Source organism: Ictalurus punctatus, chromosome 1 (genome assembly GCF_001660625.3).
Source record: "Ictalurus punctatus breed USDA103 chromosome 1, Coco_2.0, whole genome shotgun sequence".
Taxonomy (NCBI): Eukaryota; Metazoa; Chordata; class Actinopteri; order Siluriformes; family Ictaluridae; genus Ictalurus; species Ictalurus punctatus.
In genome coordinates, this window is record NC_030416.2 from 3,077,760 (window position 1) to 3,098,862 (window position 21,103).

Below are 21,103 nucleotides of genomic sequence, written 5' to 3' on the forward strand. Positions count from 1 at the left end.
CGTAGAAGATTTGACAGACAGCAGGAAGGAGGAGGAGGAGGAGGAGGAGATGAACGAAGACCTTGGTAAGAACAGAACTGGTATAATCGCGTCAAAAAAGATACACAAACACTTTGATACTCTTTGATGCTAGCAGGAAGAGGAAAAGAGGCAGAAATACAGCTGAGATAGGGAGAAGCATAGCTACCTTTCATACTGAATAATTCATATCATGGTAAATACTTTGTTTTTTGAAAAATCATGATCTTTATCACATAGTACAGAAATACTGCAGACAAATGTGATGTATAAATTTGTCCAAAATTAGGGACCACAGACAGCTGTCTCACATTTGAGAACATTTGAAATGCTGTTTTTTCATACGAAAAATCATGGATTTTCCCAATTAATACTTGCCCTTCAGCTGTATTAAATAGCTTTAGTGATGTATTGTTATTAAGTTTGCATGTGTTTTTACACAATTAAAGCCTGTTATGGGAGATATTTTGATGAGGAGAAATATGTTTAGATGTAATGATGCATAGTTAAATGAATAAACTGGGTTGCCATTTTATTAGGTACTCTCTCAATCCTGACGTTCATTCAAAGTCAGGACCCACTTCATGTTCATGAACCTAACACAGCTTCCTGACAGCCTGTATATCATCTGTCAGAGGTCATTGCTACTTTATTTATTCATTTTGTGCTTGGCCCATTTTGCCAGGCCCATGAGGGTTTGGAAGGATCCTGGAAGTGAGGCGGGGATACACCCTGGACATGACGCTAGTCCATCTGTAGTGCTATTAAGGTTCAAAAAATATCTCTGAGATATAAATGTGTGTGTGTGTGTGTGTGTGTGTGTGTGTGTGTGTGTGTGGGTTGTAGTGAACGTACACTTGGGGACCCTGCTAGTGCTGGACATCTGTCATGCTGTCTTCCTGCCTCAGAAGTTTCCAAATAAAAATGTGATTTGAAGCTTCAGATACCCTAAGGAAAAACTGAGACACACAGAGAGAGAAGACAGAAGGCAAGAGAGAGAGAATATTTGAGCTGAGATATATAGTGCTGTGAAAAAGTATTTGCCCCATCCTGTTTTCTTCTGTTTTTGTGTACATCTCATACTAAATTGTTCCAGAAATGAAAGCAAAATCTAAGATAAAACAAAGGCAACCTGAGTAAACATAAAATACAGTTTTATTTACTGAAGCAAAAAAGTTATCCAATACCAACTGGGCCTGTGTGAAAATGTATTTGCTCCCGTAGTTATTAATTCACCAAATCTATGAAACTGCATTCATAATGGGGTTCAGCTGGACTAGTCACAACCAGGCCTGATTACTGAAAACCCTGTTCAATCAAATCAACTTTCCATTTGGAGATAATGGCTCAACTCTGCACTGTAGTGAACCTTCCCAGAAGTGGCCGACCTTCCAAAATTCCTCCAAGAGCACAGCGACGACTCATCCAGCAAGTCACAAAAGAGCCAAGGACAACATCAAAGGAACTACAGGTCTCTCTTGCATCAGTAAAGGTCACTGTTCATGACTCCACTATCAGAAATACACTGGGCAAAAATGACATCCATGGAAGAGTAGTGAGGTGAAAACCACTGCTAACCCACAAGAACATCAAGGCTCATATGAATTTTGTCAAAACCTTTTGGGAGAATGTTCTGTGGACTGATGAGTCGAAAGTGGAACTGTTTGGAAGACAGGGGTCCCATTAAATCTGATGTAAACTAAACACACATCTCCACAAAAAGATCATCATACCTACAGTCTAGCATGGTGGTGGAAGTGCGATGGTGTGGGGATGCTTTGCTGCTTCAGGGCCTGGGCAACTTGTAATAATTGAGAGAAATGTCCGGTCTTCAGTCCGTAAGTTGAAACTCAAGTGCAACTGGATTATGCAGCAAGACGACGATCCAAAGCATAGGAGTAAGTCCTAGTCCTAGAAGTATGTGAAAGACTGATCTCCAGTTATCAGAAGCGTTTGGTTGCAGTTATTGCTGCTAAAGGTGGCACAACCAGATTTGAAGTCTTAAGGGGCAATTAGTTTTTCACACAGGTCCACACAGGGTTGGATAACTTTTTTTTAATAATAATAAATATATATAATAAAAGCTGTATTGTGTGTTTATTCAGGTTGCCTTTGTTTTATGTTGTATTTTGTTTGAAGATCTAAAACTATTTATATGAGATACACACAAAAACAGAAGACATCAGGATGGGGACAAGTTGGAGGACAAATGAGTTCCAAGAGAGAGGAGAAGAGAAGAAGAGAGACAGATCAGGTGGATTAAGAAGACAGGTGTAAACACACACACACACACACACACACACACACACACACACACACACACACACACACACACACACACGATGGCTCTTGCCTTCAGCACTAGAACACAGAGCTAAATCAGTGAGTAGATAGATAGATAGATAGATAGATAGATAGATAGATAGATATAGATAACTGGGGAGAAATTGAGAGATGGATAGAATAGGATAGAGAGATGAAGAAGGAGAGAGGGAGAGAAAAGGTGCCTGAGAGATGGGAGAAGGAGAGATGGTAGGAGAAAAAGACTGTGATAGAGAGACAGGATGGACAGAAGGAAGGATGTAGAGAAGAAGGGATGGAGGAAAAGTGATGGCGAGAAGGAGAGATGATGAGAAAGAGTGACGTATGTTTAAGTGTGTGTGTGTGTGTGTGTGTGTGTGTGTGTGTGTGTGTGTGTGTGTGTGTGTTTTCTCTCTGCTATCTTCATTGTGTAAACTGCAGGCTCATGAGATCGGGACACGGTGTGTTGGATAGTAACACACACACACACACACACACACACACACACACACATACACTGTGCAGGATGGATGGATCAGTACAGACAGGCTGTGTGTGTGTGTGTGTCTAACAGCCTCAAGGACGAAAAGGACAAAGGCCAATAAAAACTAGTATCTATCTATTTATCTATCTATCGATCTATCTATCTGTCTATCTGTCTCCAACTCTTTCTCATCATCATTCCATCTCTTTCTAAACCTCTCTGCCTCTCCATACCGCTCTGTCTATCCTTCCACTTCTCTATTTTCACTCTTCATTCTCTCCATCCATCACTTCTCCTCTCCATCTCCCCTTCTCTCCATTGCTTTTTTTTCCCAGCTCTCTTTTCTCACCATCATTCCACCACTTTCTGAATCTCTGTCTGTATCTCTTACTCTCAATCTCTTTTCTCTCCACCCATTTTTTCTCCACTTCTCCACCCATTCTCTCTTTCTATCCACTTCTCTATCTCTTCATCGTTTTCCCCCCTTACAGTGCTCTTTCTTCATCTCTGTACCCCTCCATCCCTGTCTGTCCTGCTTTTCTATCTATCTATTTCAATGGTTTCCTTTCTCCTTTACTTTTTTGTTTATTTTGGGCTGCTTTCTGTCAGACTAGTAAATCTCTCTCTCTCTCTCTCTCGCTCTCTCTCTCTCTCTCTCTCTCTCTCTCTCTCTGATTCAATTCAAACCATTCGGCTGTCAAAATGACAAATAATCGCCCACTTTCTTTTCTTTGATTTTCAGACGCTTTCGCTCCCTCTCTTTCCATCCCTTGTTCCTCTTTTGTGGTTGCTCCGGCTTTTTCTTGATTTAACTAACACACACACACACACACACACACACACACACACACACACACACACACACACACACACACACACACACACACAATATCTCCTTTTGATGTCAGCCAGATGTAAGGACCCAAATCTGGAGAGAGAGAGAGAGAGAAAGAGAGAGAGAGATCTCGTTTCTACACTCCTTCATACATCTTTTCAGTTTTATTTCTGGAGGCAGCTGATTGGCTGTGAATGGCTGATTGACAGGTGCAGGAAGTCACGCTATTATTCACATCCTGTCTCATTATGCACCCCTTTTGTATTTCCAGAATCTGAAGCAGCTCGAGTAATAATTACGCACCTGAAATTGATTGGCAGACGGACACGGAGTGTGTGTGTGTGTGTGTGTGTGTGTGTGTGTGTGTGTGTGTGTGTGTACACATATGTGTGTGCCTTTTGTAAAATGTCTCCACAACGATAGGAACCCAGGTTACATACACCTAAATCTGATAACAGGAAAATTTTGAGTCTTTGATGTCCAGATATGGAAAAAAAATTGCTAGTCATTTATGTACTCTAACCCCAGAATTATTGGCCCCCTTTTCAAAATGGAACCAAAATAAACATATAAAACATTTATCTCATACACATGAACATCTAGTTCACTTTCATTTCTTAACATTATTTTCTCTGCAAATCACTGGTTTTCACAAAATATTGGCACCCCCCAACGTTCATAACCCAGAGGTGCTAAAACGAAAACCCTAGCAGGTGGGAGTGTATACCACCCTAATGTATGTTGTTGGACGGGACGGTACAGTCCCCTCGCCCACTTGTTTTCTATCAGCTTACAAGACCGAGATGTGAACAAAAATGCAGAAGTAAATGCATGCCTTTCATGTCACACGTCCTTTCCCCTTCAGTGAATGACGTTTTCTCTTCGGAGAATTTTATTTGCATTTGTCCTGAGGGTGAAAAGCCATTAATGCTGCAGCTAAACCGTAAATGTTGCCCTCCCCTCCCGAGCCTCCTCCTGGAACGTCTAATAGGGTTTGAGACACTTGTAGAGGATGATGAATGGGCAAAAAAAAGCATATCTGAAATGTGAAAGTGGTGACTTGAGATATTAACACTCGATTAGGGCTGTAGGACTCGACATTAGAGAAGTACCTGTAGTATGTAGTGTGGCTGTAGGAATATCTGTAAATTTTAATTAAATGCCTGATTCCTCATACTATTATAAGTGTGTGTCCTTGCGGGTTTTATTTAATGAATTAATTTTTTTAACATTAGCATTACTCTCCCTCAGCAGGCAGCCTGTCATCAAGGTCAAAGGTTAAAGAGACATTTTCCTCCTCCGAGAGAGAGAGAGAGAGAGAATGATGAGTGGTTTGTAGCCTGGGGCTCTGTGTGCATTAAGTAGTCTAAGTGTCCCATCAAGGGCTGTTTTTATTCCATCATTTATGAAAAAAACAGCGCTAATTAAAAGTATTATATTATATTACGAAGACTGTAGAAGAAATGTTTTTTAAATGGTATCACATGGATGCTCTTAACTCATTTTGTGTTAGTGATTAAAGAAAAAAAAACAGTTCTTGCTTTGGTCAAGTCTTTATACAAAGATCAGTGCACTTGGCGGCTATCTTGGCCACGGCCCCAGGCCAGCGATACAAGGATGAGTGAGGAGGCACCTACTGTATAAACCCTATGCTAATGTTCAAAATACAGATCTTGAAAGTAGGAAGAAGTTATTGACTCATATACCGTCACTCCAGAATTATTGGCGCCCTTCATCAAGTAAAAAAAAAAAATATATATATATATATACACACACACACACACACACACACACACACATATATATATATATATATATATATATATATATATATATATATATATATATATATATATATATATATATATATAATATAACCTTTTTATCTCAAGCATTATCTCAAGGGGATGTGGTACAGTTCGCATAGTAGGAGTAGCACAGAGTCGCCAACATGGCTAAGAACTTTCTAGAAGGCCCCTTGACATTATTTAATTATAATATTGAGCAGCAGCTCTGTTTGTTTTCCTGACCAAAGAGATGACAATCCCACCTTTGTGTTTTTTATTAGCTCACAGATCCAAGGCTTGTAAATCCACAGGTCAGTTCGTCTTGCTAAATGTCGCTCGCAGAATGCGTCTTTCACGTCCCACGTCCTTTCCCCTACAGTGAATTGCTTTTTATGGACTTTTATTTACGTTCAGTATGAAATTTCGATTAAAATCTGAAATTAAAAAGCACGTAATCGGTGGTACTACTGTACATACCTGTACGTGCACTAAATAGGTTCTAACATAACGACTTCCAGCCCTAAATGGTGCATTATTTCATTTGCGTCATGCTTTTAAGGACAGACATGGAGATCTATTTTCAAAACATAGTTCGTTATTGAAGTATAGAAGAATTGAAAAACACAAACCCAGTCTAATTGTTTGTACCGTACCCTTCCTTTTTATTTGTCAGTATAATGACGCATTTATTTATTCATGTATTAATGTGTGTAACATCTGGTACAGCGCTGTAGGACTTTGGAAAGACTTCGTTCCAAACACTGAGCCAGTCATGCAGCATTTCATGTTCATGAGTGTATCTCCGTCGACTCGGTCGGTTATTAAATGGCTTGGAAAAGTGCTGCTGGCAGGTGTGAACACACAAGATTGGACCTGAATCAGGAGCAGCCAGCGCCCAAAACCCTGTGTGTGTGTCCATGTCGTGCTGTTTCACCACTGATGCCAATTAAAACCGAATTAGCCTTTAACGTTCTTCCAGCGGCTTCTTGTCCGTGTCGTCAGCACAAAATTCTCTGCAGTGTCCACTCTTCCCCTATCGAGCAGGTTAATATGAACAGAGAGAACAGATGTGTGCAAATATCTACCGTTGTGTTTGCAATTTTTTTGCTTTCAAGTCCCCTGTCCTTTCCCCTTCAGTGAATTGTTTTCTATTTTCCAGCAGGCGAGTTTTATTCAAAACCCAAAAATGCAACGGCCGAAAAAGACCCTGAAGCATTGCGAGCCTCTGAGTCACCAGACGTCCACAGTTAAACCTTCAATCTGATGATCAAAACCTGTTCATTAATCCAGCACTCATAATCCTTTATCCCTGTCAAGCAACACTCTCTCTCTCTCTCTCTTGCTCTGTCTTTTTATTTTTCCCTGTGTCATTTAACGGGCCAAGGCTGTGTACACAGCAGCCATGTGGATTTATGACAGCGAAGACGTTCGCTGTCGCCACGCTCGGGCCTAAGTAATGACCTTGTTTGGGATTATGTCATATTTCAGTGTCCTTAGCAGACTCCGAAGGCTGCCGTGGCATTTCTCATCCCGCTTATGTCTGACCCAAAACCCAGCTCATGATAAAAACCCATCCGTCTGCTTTTCCATCGCTCCAGCCGTTTCTCTATCTCTCTTGATGGAAATGGCTCCTTTATCGGTTCTTACTGCGGTTCAACGTGTCAGTTTTGTTCCTCCGGCGTTCTCTCCGTCAGCCGAGAAGGTCAGAAACGCACTTTTCATAGAGTCTAATCTAAAGTTCGAATATTAGCGTAAACGTTCTCAGAGTTCCAAAAAGAACGAGAGAACGTTTCTTCTTCCCATGATCCTCGGGAAAATTGGACAATGCAATATGGACACGCGCCTTGTGGAATATTCCAAACAATTGTGTGTATGAGAACAGAGAGAGAGAGAGAGAGAGAGAGAGAGAGAGAGAGAGAGAGAGAGAGAGAGAGAGAGAGAGAGAGAGAGAGAGTGTGAGTGTGTGTGGGTGGGTGGGGGTGGACATAGGGGAAAAGCGATAGAGAGACAGACAGACAGACAGAAAGAGATGTTATCAGTCACGGCTAGAATTTTAATTTGCCACAGGAGATTTAGAAAATCAGCCCACAGAGACATAAATCAGGCGTCCCGTTATCATCATCACCATCACGGTATAAATTACGCGAAGCCAGACAGTGAGACGGTGTTTACTACGGGCTGTGAATAGCGGGAGATTATGGAGGTGTGAGTCACCTGAGATGTGAGGTTGATTAATCCGAACTCGTGTTTCTGACAAACATCAACGTTCGTCATGAAACCGAGAGGATCTGTTGGAGGAACAAAATGGGGGATTGGGGACTATTAGGAAAGCACAGTGGTGAGGTTATTAGTGTATTAGTGTAACTGTTTATAGTTATATCCTTAGCTAATTCGTACTAATTACTAGATCATACTCCTCATTCATCAGTCTCTACAGGATCAAGCGTGTCCTGAAGATAAATGAATGAACAAATGAATGAATTCCCATGAATTTGTTGCGAGACGCAGTGTGGTTAAAACCACGATCCAGGACTAAGGAGTGAAAAATGGAGATATTAATCAAATTTTTTAGACTATTTCCACCCCTTCCCCCCCTCCATCTAATTTATTATTATCTGTCAATATAACGGCACATTATAAACACACCAAATGTTAATGTGTGACTTTGGGAAGACTTCGCTCCCAACACTTTTTTCAGTCAGGAAACAAAAAAAAAAAGCCATTTATGACCCCAAAATATGAATGATTAATAAATAGTTTATTAAAGTTTACAGTTTAGGTGTAGTGTTTTTCAGTACGAATGTGAATAAAATTTTGTCCGGCGGAACAAAAACAAAAAAAACCCCCCAAAACTGTTTGCAAAAAGGGATCGGATGGCATAAGGACGTCGGACATTTTCTTCTTGGTGCTTACTTCATCGTAGTGTGAGTTGATGACTTTCAGCTGTTTGAACCAATAGAAAACAAGTAGGCGGGGCTTTGGCACCCGCCTAAATGAAAACATATCAAGGAGCTGCAAACGACTCTCATTTGCATATTTATTTATTTATTTATTTATTTCTCCATCCTTATGATTAAGGAAGTACCTATTTGTTGTTGTTGTTGTTGTTTTACCGATGCGGCCACCTGTCTCTAATTTGTATGTAAGGGCTCAAGCATGAAAGCTGCTCTCTTGTCCGCCCTTCTGCCGCGAAGATGTCTGACACAGCAGGAAAAATGTTTTAACGCACACACACACACACACACACACACTCACGCACTCATATATATACACACAGGATGCAGCAAGTAATACCAGACTGAGCAATAGAGATTGACCCTACACTGTGACTTGATTATGTTTAAGTAGTGCATGCAATATGGGGTACAGATGACAGGTTATAGAGCAACAATATACTACATTTATGTAGAACGCTTGAAGCATGTCAGAACATTACGTTTTTATAAAAATGGACAACAAACATATTGTAGTAATGCTCATTTATTATAATGGTGCTTCACGTTTTTAAGGGTTTACTTTGCATTATACCACAGTGTGCTGCATTCTCAATTCTAATTGGTCACAAGGTGTTATGTTAGAATTTATTTATTTTTGTAACTGCGGCTCTGCGTGTTCTTATTTCCTAAGTGAAATGTAATTGTACTTCGGAAGGTTCTCGAATAGAAGTGCGATTTTTAATTGCGCAAACCCTCCCCAAAAAACGCCAAAGAAGTATTTGTCAAACTCGTTCTTTGGTAAAAGCAATTTTGTTCCAGTGTTTTTTTTGTTTTTTTTTTAAAAAAAGAAGCAGAGGTAATAAAATCATAAATCACACCTATATCTAAATATGCTGACTTAGATCACAGGAGGCGTAAAAAAAAAATATATTTGCGTGCAAATTTTGCGAAATATGATGAGTAATAACGGAAACTAGGCCAATCAATTCTCATTCATTTCTCACATCTATCACCTCCAGGAAGCAAATCATTGTATTTCTGGAGGACGAGATCTGTGGAAGTTTGAGACGTTTCGTTTCGGGTGCAAATCGAGCAGCCGAATCTGGTTGAAAATGGCACAACAGAACCGTCCCCAAAGCATTAATCCATACTGAATAAGCCTTAAGGCTGATGTAGTGATCAGTCTGCGTGATCTTGCATGATTGGTTAGGCTTCTAAATGTGTCGAAGATGGAGAGGCGTGCTACGTGATGCTTTATTTCTTATTTCAGAGATATACTGTAACACAGCAAGTGTGTGGGTTGGATATTTTATGGGTTTGGTGTGACGCCAGCGCCTGCTGTTTATATCCTTCCTTAACACCCATTTTCAGTGTTATCACCATTTGAAAAACAGTTTAAACAGTACGATGTACCACAGTAGTGTCCACTATGAAAAAAAAAATGAAATTCATAAATGAAAAGACAATGGTGTGTACACATACACTTACAGCAGGTACAGCAAATGTACACATTAAATAGGAATTAGATACAGTATACAAGTATATAAACATGACTGGAGTTTAGAAGGTTCATCCCTAACGTACACATATAGAGAATATGTACACATAAAATAAAATACAAAACGAAATGAATTTAAAGCAGCATGGCTGCTGTACCCATGGGATTCCCTCTGAGTTCTCCGGCTTCTTCCAAGTAGATGGAAGTAATATCGAAACTGGGCTATAATTCAGGAGAGGGTGCCCTCTGGTGGTCTGGATGAGGGTTCGGGTTAGGGTTCGGGTTGGGGTTCGGGTTAGATGTTGCACCAGGATAGGCTGCGGAAACACCGTGACCGTGACCTTGATCAAGATAAAACGTTTACTGAAGATGAAGAAGGTCCTGCCACCTAGCTTGATTTGGACATTGAGTTTATTCAATTGTTCATCGCAAATTAAAAAAAACAACAACAAGAAAACATGTAGATGAATTAAACGAAAAAACCTCCACTGAAAATATAAATGCTACATACAGATATCCTAGTAGTGAAGCCTTGCCGTCCTTTGTGTTTATTCCGAGCTCTATTTCCCCTCTACGATATATTTTTAACCTCGGAGTATCTCTTGACTAACCCTCGGTCGCTGTCGACTTTGGGTTCGTGTTTGTGTTATCGATTTCGTGTTGCACTTTGGGGAAAAAAAAAATTATTTGGCATCTTTTGAAATAAAATGAGCACTGAAATACCACACAAAGAAAAAAATGAATTAGAAATACCAACCAGCTCGTTTATTTATTGATTTATGTTACTCACTCTCAGCTAGGTGTCAGGACGTGGACTCGAGCAGCGTTCGGATTGAATCTCATCATCAGACAATTTCCTGCTCCGTATCTTCTTCTTATTTTAAGACGCCTCCTTTTTTTTCCTCCCTCCCTCATCCACTCCTGCTGCCATTTTCTATATAAATCTCTAAATCTCAACAGCTCAGTAGCCCAAAGCTGTATTAGCTGATGTGCGTGTGTGTGTGTGTGTGTGTGTGTGTGTGTGTGTGTGTGTGTGCAATACTAGAAGCAACCAAACCCCCAGAGCAGAAAGATATCAGCTACAAGTAAGGAATAAAACATGACGGGCTGGTGCGATGCGGCCTGGTGCGAAGCTGAGTTGCTGTTAATAATACGCAGAAGTTGATTACTCTCCATTAATAGCTCGTCCCGGAGCGTTTTATTCCTCTAATAGCACCGAATCAGGAATGTTTTTCGACAGAGCTAGGCTATAACAGTAGAACTCTGATCTTTCCTGTTATATGTCTGACCTTTGACCTGTTGACCTTTAACCATACAGATCTGGCCAGGTGAGAGGAAGGTAGGACAGAAGAAGGATGCTGCGAGGAGAGCATGGTGAATACCAACGTCAGTACCACACACTGGGCAACGCGGCCCGCCGCTTCTCCAACCCAGATGTCGAGGCAATGGCCAAGCTGCATGCAGGGGATGCTGAGAGACAGCGGGGCAAATATCCACCTCAGCATGCTGCTACCCTCGTCAGTGCCAATTGTTCACGCCAGCAGGTATGTACTTGTATGTGTGTGTGTGTGTGTGTGTGTGAGCTGCTCTGAAAACATGTTAAACATGACTTGGCATGCTGTTACAGAGAAGGGAGTGTTGTCTTGAATAGCTATAAGAAGGACTGTGTGAGGCAGCAGATGAGTGTGTGTGTGTGTGTGTGTGTGTGTGTGTGTGTGTGTGTGTGTGCGGGAGGGGGGTGATATACAGTAGAAGATACACTGTGTATCTCAGTGTATATTTGTCATGTTGGCTTTCCCTTCCCCATCTTTCACATGGCTTCCCTATGCTTCCCTTCTCCATACGTTTCTTTCCCCTTTCTTTCCTTCCCATTTCCCATCTATCTGTCCACTTCCTTCTCAGATCCCTTCTCTCTCTTTCCCTTCACTCTCCATCTTTTCCCTTCACTCCCTTTGCTTCCAATCCTTATACTTTCACTAATTCCCATCCCTTCCTTTTGCACCCCATCCCTATCCTTCTGTTCACTTTCCTTCCCTAGCAAACTTATTTTCCCCAGCCCTTCCCTTCACATTTCCCATCTACCTGTCCTTTCCCTTCCCCCTCTTTCACATCCCCTCACTATCCTTCCCTTCCCTATACTTTTGTACCCTTCCCTTTGCAACCTTTGCAACTTTGCAACCATTCCTTTCTCTATCCTTCCTTGACATTTCTTCACTGTCTTTCTTTCCCCTTCCTTCCCTTCACATTTTTCATCAATCCTTCCATTCCCTTTTCTTTGTGCCTTCTCTTGCTTTCCCTTCCCTATACTTCCCTTCCCTTCTCTATACTTCCCTTCCCTTCTTTATGCTTCCCTTCCCTATACTTCCCTTCACTATACTTCCCTTCCCTTCTCTTTACTTCCCTTCCCTATACTCCCCTTCCCATCCCTTCCCTAAACACCCCTTCTCTATACTTCCCTTCCTTTCCCTATACTTCACTTCCCTATACTTCCCTACACTTCTCTATACTTCGCTTCCCTTCACTTCCCTATACTTCCTTTCCCTATACCTCTCTTCCCTTCTTTACACTTCCCTTCCCATCCCTTCTCTATACTTCCCTTCCCTCCCCTTCACTTCCCTATACTTCCTTTCCCTAGACTTCCCTTCCCTATACTTCTCTTCCTTTCCCTATACTTCCCTTCACGTCTCTATACTTCTCTTCAATATACTTCCCTTCACATCCCTTCCCTTCTCTATACTTCCCTTCCCTTCCTATCTTTCCCATCCCTTCCCTATACTTCTCTTTCCTTCCCTATACTTCCTTTCCTATCCTTTCCATTCCTTTCACATTCCTAGCATATCCTTTCCTTCACCTTTCTCTCTCCTTTTGATATTCCTTCTCTATCCTTCCCCTCCCCCCCCATTCCCAGCACATTTCTCCTCTGTTCTTGCATTCCGTTCTCTTCATATTCTTTCTCTTTCCCTTCTCATGGCAGTTGTTGACCACTAGACAAAGGTATCTCTTCATCAGGCTCTAAATCTGTATAATTCTTCTTTTCCAGAATGGAACTAGTTTTTTTTTTCTTTTTCGGAGGAAGGAGTTTGTGATCGGTTTCTGTCTGATGTTGCATGGACACCACAAATCTGAATCACTTTTTGCTGTATTGCCCCATGTGAATACCTGATAAAACCAGTGCTGGAAAGAATCCCAAGTCTACCTCAACTTAAGACTGTTATTGTTAGTGCGTAATGGTGGTAGTTTTGAATTTGTGTTATTTAGTCACAGACTTTTATTGGGTTCCCTGGTATACTAGTGGCTAGCAAGCGGCGCGCTCACTGCCGTGGCACAGGTTTGATTCCTGGTCAAGGGACCAACCCCAGCCACTGGAGGGTTGCACGAGTCAGTGCACTCTCATTACCCATCCCAAAATGGGGAGGGTCGTGTTATGAAGGGCATCTTGTGTGAAACTTGTGCCAGAATAAAATCTGTGGACGGGTGATCTCTTGTGGTGACCCCGAACGAGAGCAGCCGAAAGAGTAAAATGGAAAAATGTATTTTGACAACTCCCCTTCACTTCCACTAATATGGATATTTCCGTGGAAATTCTTTTCTCTGGTTTTCACATATATGCTACAGACAAAGTGAATAGACATTAGGTTGGAAAGTATTAATTTGCTTTAGCTAATGGTGGCTCCCAAAATAATAAAAAAAATATGATGAGACAAAAGATGAGAAGTATGTTAGCGCTAGTGGCTTTAATCCAGTGGCTGCGATCCATGCTAAGTAAATAGGGGGCCTAGCATTAATGCTTGGAACCACTTGTTTTTTTTGTTGTTCTTCTTCTGCTCTCAAATGAGTGGTGCAGGCCTGAAGCTTGGTCAATAGACGTGAAGCTTGGTCAGTAGATAGTACTAAACTCCCTCCTGCTACTCAGGAAAGAGAGATGAGGTTGATCGACTTGATGGTGACACTCTACCGTAGCGTTTTACTTTTTGGCCCACGTCTCCAGAACTGTTAGTCCTTGAGACTTTGTTCCCTTGGTGTGAACAAATTCTCTATGCCCAACTGTAACTCCGCCCATTCAGATTTTGAGCTAATTTGCATAAAATGTAAAACCTCTACTTTTGCAACCTAGTCCTAGGATTTTTGCCGATTCTTCTGCCTTCTTCTATGTGATCTTTTCTCTCTGCCTTCTCTTCTGTACGTATCTTTCTTTCCCATGTCACCTTCTCTCGGCAGGTTCACTCCCTTTTTCTCAATAAAAAAAACTCTCCTCTTTTTTTTTAATCCCCTGTGCTCTTTCCTTCCCTTCCTTTCTGTTTGCTCTATCTGTTTGTACTCCGCTGTTAGCAACAGAAATGGGAAGGGGGGGGAGGGAGGGGTTGGTGGCAGGTGGAGTCGGACGTTTCCACGGCAACCTGGCGCCCATATAAGGCGATCGAAAAGATCACATGGTGAGAACCGGCAAGGTGGAGAACGACACAGACATAGAGACAGAGGGAAGAAGTAATAACCAGGGAAAGATGATGAAAGGGGATGATGGGTGTCCATAATGGTAGAGAAGGCAGAGAGAAAGTGAATGAATGAATGAGTGAGTGAGTGAGTGAGTGAGTGAGTGAGTGAGAGTGTGAGTGGGAGAGAGGGAGAGAGAGAGAGAGAGCGAGGGAGGGAGGGGAGGGAGGGAGGGAGGGAGGGAAGGAAGGGGCAAGTGAGGGAACAAGAAGAGAGAAGGAGAGAGAGAGAGAGAGAGAGAGAGAGAAGCGAAAAGCTCCAGAGGCAAGGGATTTTCTGTGATCTGCAGCCTGGAAACGGAGAGACGGATGGAGAGACAGAGGGAAAAGGAGGAGAGGAGGGGTGGAAGGAGGCACGCGAGGGAGGAGGATTAATTAGCAATGGTATGTTACGTTCATTAATCGATGAAGACATGAACAATTTGCACTGAACAAACAGAGAGAGAGAGAGAGAGAGAGAGAGAGAAATTGTCTACCTAACTGGTTTGTGTTTTGGATAAGGTGGAGGATAATGATCATCTAACCAGGTGAGAAGGAGGACTGTGATAAGGAAAGGTGTGTGTGTGTGCGTGTGTGTGTGCGTGCGTGCGTGTGTGCGTGTGTGTGTGTGTGTGTGTTATGTTGTGTTTTGTTTATAGCATTGCTTATAGGCTAGTGGCTAGAATGTAGTCGTCGTTATAGTGTGTGGGGGGCATGAGGTGGGCAGCAGGTGTGGTTGGAAAGCCTGCCGCAGTGTGTATAAGAGAGAGAGTGTGTGTGTGTGTATGTGTGTGTGTGTGTGTGTGTGTTAGAAAGAGGGACATACAGAGACAGACAGAGAAAGAAAGGGGGCATGCTGGGCAGAGACGTAAAGAGATGAAAATGTGTAGAACTGTGTGCGTGTGTGTGTGTGTGTGTGTGTGTGTGTGTGTGTGTGTGGGAATGGCAGAGGAAGAGAGGGCAGAATGGGTGGGCACATGAGCCTGCTTGGCATGCAGACTGTGTCGCAATTTCATCCCTCAACTCTGCTTCCTGATTTCTTACACACACACACACACACACACTCACACAATGAGAAACAAACTGAGAAGGATCTCATGTGCATTTGGTTGAGATGACTATACTACACCTACAAGATGGGGATTTTACCTGAATTACATCTTCCCTTAAAGGAATACTTTGAAGACTAATCAAATTTCCCACAATGCACCTCTTTCCAACCAGTAACGGAAGCCTCAAAAGATCTCACGTCATCTTTCCCAAAATCTTGCACTTACTTGAAACAACACTTCTGATCATAAATTGTGTAAAACAGCAGGAACTATTACTTCTTCGATGTTCACGAGGCGGGCCTAAAGAAAAAAAGCCATTCCGTTGATTCGTTCAAGATGGCCACCCGCGTCACATTCTGCTGTTCAGCTAGCTACATCGTGAAGTTTAAACGGTAAACTTTATCGCTACGTATTATATCGGAATTGTACAACGCTATCGTACTTTGCGCAGGCAATTATCTAGTTTTATTGTAAAAAAAAAAAAAAAAGCCTGACAATAACACAATAACTGAAATCCGCTTCTGAGACGAGTAAACGCTCAATTTCAACAAATTTACCGTTAACTACAGATGTCGCATCCGTCGATTCCACCGTGTTTTCTTACCGACAATCCCCCCCCGAATTGGAAATTCGGAGCTCAAAGAAAACCCAGAGTTTCCCCAATCGCGATTACAACTTTGTAGAGGTGTTCATGTGCGTTCAACCTGTAAATTACTCGTAAATTTAGTCTAAACGTCTCTTTAGACGGGAAGGCCGAATTTTCTTAAAGAGATATACTTAAACGATCAGTATACGTATAATCAGGATAAATCCGTGTTCTGGTAGCAATACGAAAAATAAGTACCGTAAAAGTACTCTGTAGAAAGCTGTAGCATTAGCATAGGCATTGAAGGAAGTGGTTTGTGACCTTAAGCACCATACGATGTGTTTGGCTGTTGTTCAAAAAACGTAAAAATAAGTTATTATGGCCCAAGACTAGTCCCAAAAGTCAGACTTCCAGCTTTGACCAAAGACTCTGGTATTCTTCTTCATGAAACGTGGCCAAGAATCGCCTACTTCCACAGTTTTGGCTGACATCGCGAAACAGCCACAAACTTTCTCAATAACTATCATGCTTATAAAACTCACTTATAACTATTAAAGACAGAATACAAGATATATATATATATATATATATATATATATATATATATATATATATATATATCCATATATACAGATCCAGTGACTATACCGTGCTCTGGGTAGTGTTTATTTTGTTCGATCAAGCACACAGAGCTTCAGGCATCAGCCACTATGTCCCTCAGAACCACATTTCTTTCCTATTAGTCTCCCTACAGTAGTTACTAAAAAAAAATCATAGTAGTTACAGAATAATCTGCTTCACGATGGATCGCTGGATAATAATCTGGAAGGTTAAAGCTTTCAATTGAACTTCTGGATGAGCTTGCAGGGCTGGATGAATCATACGCTGATAAGCTCCTCAGGAAAGTCAAAGTCCCAAGCCTCAGGTTTTGGTTGCCTAGAAACCTAAAAAAAGAAAGAAATAAAAGGTAGCTCATGGAATATAATAAGATATGATGCTAGCTAGTTAAGCGCATCGATACAGACTAACCCTATATTCAAACTTGACACGTCAGATATTATTGGTTATTGATGAACAGATCAAGCTTAGACCAAGAGCTAGCTATGTGCTAACATTTTCCCAGCTAGTTACCACACGGGAGACTGAGAATCTGTTTATACAGTCTTAATACTGATAACAAAACCATTCACCTTATAAAAACAAACAAACAAACAAAAAACCTTACATGAGATTGTGAGTTTTCGTTGTTTCTCCATGTAGGTGTACAAAAAACGAAATGGTGCAGTGTGGTGTGATGTGAATTAGGCTTAAGGGAAACAAACGAACAAGTATATGATCGTTAGACAAGTACATAATGTAGTGTTCTGATTTGTTCTGGTTTGTAACTAGCAGCATGTGTTTGTATACTGTACGTGTGTGTGTGTGTGTGTGTGTGTGTGTGTGTGTGTGTGTGTGTGTGCGTGTCGGATTTCTTTACGGGTTTATGTCTCATTCACCTAAAGGCGCATTTGCCTGAGGTGAATATGCTTAAATGCATTCAAATGATCGTCTCTTTCTCTCTCTCTTTCTGTGCGCGTGTGTGTGTGTGTGTGTGTGTGTGTGTGTGTTTGTGTACATACTCTCACGTTGCTACTATGTAGGTGTATGGCCACAAGGCAGTCAGGTTGCTTTGCAATTAGCCTTTATAATAAAGGCCAGCAGCCGTTCTCACCATCTGTTTGTATGTCTATGTGACTAAGATTCAACAGAGAGTGTGTTAAGCCTTTATCATGGTGTGTGTGTGTGTGTTTTCACCTGTATGAATTGTAATCGTGAGAATCGTAATAAAGAATGGGAGAGAACTGGTCGATTTAATTTGCTAAAGCCTGTGTCATATCTATCTGCCCCCCCTGCCCCTCCCCTTCTCTCCCCCCCCCCCCTCTCCCTCTCTCCCCCATTGTGTCTTGACTATTTTTGTTTGCTCATTCTTCCTAGGACAAGACAAAAATTTTGTTTAAATGAATGTGAAAGGTTTAACTTTCTCTCTCTTTCTCTCTCTCTCTCTCTCTCTCTCTCTCTCTCTCTCTCTCTCTCTCTCTCTCTCTCTCAGCAACCACATTACTGGAGCTTTAAGGTCAGTACTCTGAAAGTCTATGTCTAATAGATAAATAAATGTATTTCTTTCTCTATTTTGTTGATGATTCATTGTTTCATGTCTTTCCCTTGTCCAATAACCGCACATCTCAAAGATGGTGATATTTAACGTATAGCATCCACCGTACACATACCTGTGAACGAGCTGTTACTATAGAAACGCTAACGTATGCAAAAGAGCATGTTGATATGTTCATGTGATTCACGTTGTAGCCAGAGGTAGAAAATGAATCAACACTTTTTTTGGCCAGAATCAAGAATTTTTCGTTTTTAACAATAGCATCTAACAGAAGTAACTCGATAAGAGACAAACAGACCAATCGCTACACGGCGGCACACAGCCTGGATTATTCACTCTGTAATATATTCAGTAATCACTCCTGTGTTTGCTATATCATCACATTATGGGTTGTAAGCAGCAGGACAATTCATTTACCCGACGAGTTTAGCACATGAATTATTCCGCCGTTAAGAGAGAAGAGGAAGAATAGAGTTGCTGAATATGCAGGGAGGGTCTAATGACGGAGCGTGGAGCCTCATACACATCCACAGTGCATGTTCATTTAGCATCACACAGAAAGTTTAATTGCCTCTTTTAGAAACAGTTGCTAGGTTACTTTATTAGAATCTTAGCAAAAGTATATCATTTGAAGCTTTTAATTCAAATATGTTCTCTTCAAGGAAGAGAAGGATTTCTAGGACTCTTACATAAAGGCTACTCTGAATAAGAAGGACACTGTATTATGAACAGCCGTGTGTCAAAGCTATGCAACAACATCATACTAAGAAAAAGAAATAAAAGACAAATCATCATGGTGTTGAGATTTGTAATAAGTAAATGAATGTTTAAAAAAAATGGTACTTAAGTACTATTTAAGCAATAAGTCTTAAGTTTTATAACCCTGTTGAATTGAATGCTAATGCATATTAGTACCATAAACAAAAGTTAACTAGCAAGCTATTTTACAGAATTCAACTAGCTAGCTAATTTACAAAACTTAAAGACATAACTAATTTACCTAGCTAATTTCACAAAAAATGTAACTAGCTAGCTAATTTCTAAAACTTATCTAGCTTGATCATTTACAAAACTCTTAAAAAAATAAATTAAAAAAAAGTTAACGCAACATACTTCTTTAGATTTAATGATGAGTTCTAAATATGTATTATGGAATCCAGCAAAAGACAGCATCTTACTAAGAAAAAAAATCTCATGGCATTTGAGATTTGTAACAAGTCAAAATGAAAGGTCCAAATGAAAATGTAAGAAGCACAAAATGTTATATATTTGGTAAATTTAATTGAAGATGACATCAAGGAGACATTTGAGTAATACTTGAATACAAATCTTCCAAATAGTACTTAAGTACAATTACACAACTATTTTCCAACCCTCCACATGACAGTGGGTTTCCCTTTGTGGAAAGGTTCATCGTAAGGAAGTGAAGAACTTTAACCATCCGAAGGACCTGTGAAAAATTTCCCCTCTTAATGGTTTAAATGCTGAGCTGGGATTGATTCTGTATGAATTTGATGGTTTTCTAATGGGATTTAAAGTTTCCCCACAGGAGTCTTGTGATCTTTCGTGATGACCTTGTGGTAACAAGCTGTGGTTTAATGCCCTTTATAATTCCTGCCTCTGTATCCTGCTGCCTACAAGAAAACAAGGAAGCACTGATGTACTGAATTTTCAAGTATCTCATTATACAACAAGATACCACAGTTCAGCTAATTCTACACTGAATAGATTGTGAATCCATATTCACAATGGAAAAGTCGATAACAGGAAAAACTGATAACAGTAACTAACTTGATTCGCAGATGTTAAATTGTTAGTGTTGCCAAATTTCTGTGTCCCCAACATGTTTTATTCCTTACAGTGATTAATAGGAACCGTTTGGCTAATTCCCATTACAAAGTTAATAATATGTCTAATGTATTTTACTAACTAGTATCCCTGCATATGACAATATACTTATACTATAAGTCATAATTACACAAAAGTTGATGATTACAGAAGCCTGGGTGACACTGGTTAATTTAGCATTGCTATAGATATTCCTTGTTTTATGAAGTATTCTGGTTGGGAATTGTGGGCATTGGTGATGTGTTTGGAAACAGTTGGTCACCTGACCATCACACCCATACATCCATTTTGAACATGCCATTCCAGATTGAGTTCTTATACTATAGTAACCTCCACTCTTCTGGGAAGGCCTGCTACTAAATTTGGGTTAGAACGTGGTTGTAGATGTTTGTCCATTCAGATACAAGAGCATTAGTGAGGTCAGGCACTGAAGTCGGGCAAGGAGGCCTGGAGTGCAATTGGTGTTCCAGTTCATCTCAGAAGTGTTGGGTTGAGATCAAGGCTCAGGCAACTTGGGTTCTTCCACTCCAACCTTGGCAAACCATGTCTTCATGGACCGCACTTAGTTCACAGGGGCACTGTCACACTCAAACAGGTTTCTCTTAATTCCAGTGAAGTGAAATTGTAATGATACAACATACAAAGACATTCGATACAGTTGTGTTCTTCCAACTTTGTGACAACAGTTTAGGGAAGAACTACATACAGTATGGGTTCACACAGTTTTGGCCATATTGTGTATTTACTTGCTGGAATCCTTCAGCAACAATTTTCTATAACTTTTCTTTTGATGTAAGCTGCCCAAGTGATCTCACACAGCTTTAACAATGTTTATTTCTGGTCTGAGGTGCCCGATTTAGTACTGTTTGGCCATCTGTCTTTTGCTTCAAGTGGGTTTTAATTGTGTTTGCAGTGTGTTCAGGGAGTCATTATCATGCTGGAAGAACGTTTTTACCACTCGGTTATTTTCCCAAAGGTACTGCATGATAAATCAAAATCTGTTCATATTTCCTCAGCGTTCATCATCCGATTGATCTGCACCACATTTCCTACATCGCTGTCTGAAATGCACCCCAGACCATGACAGCTGTCAGAGAAACCTGCAGACTTATATGTCTCATAGGCTCTTTTTCTGAC

General features: G+C 40.8%; 1 protein-coding gene across 4 annotated transcripts in view; it reads left to right on the top strand.

The window, feature by feature from the left end:
- Positions 1-21,103, top strand: part of srcin1b (SRC kinase signaling inhibitor 1b) — a 56,022-nt gene that overhangs the window by 2,010 nt on the left and 32,909 nt on the right. For 3 of the 4 annotated variants that reach the window (XM_053676292.1, XM_053676264.1, XM_047162276.2), the window contains exons 2-3: positions 11,178-11,403; positions 18,056-18,079. In XM_053676292.1, the coding sequence (XP_053532267.1) occupies positions 11,215-11,403; positions 18,056-18,079 (213 nt within the window). In that variant the 5' untranslated portion in view covers positions 11,178-11,214. Of the gene's footprint in view, positions 1-11,177; positions 11,404-14,515; positions 14,734-18,055; positions 18,080-21,103 lie in introns of those variants that run through there. The other variant, XM_053676313.1, reaches the window with a different exon arrangement.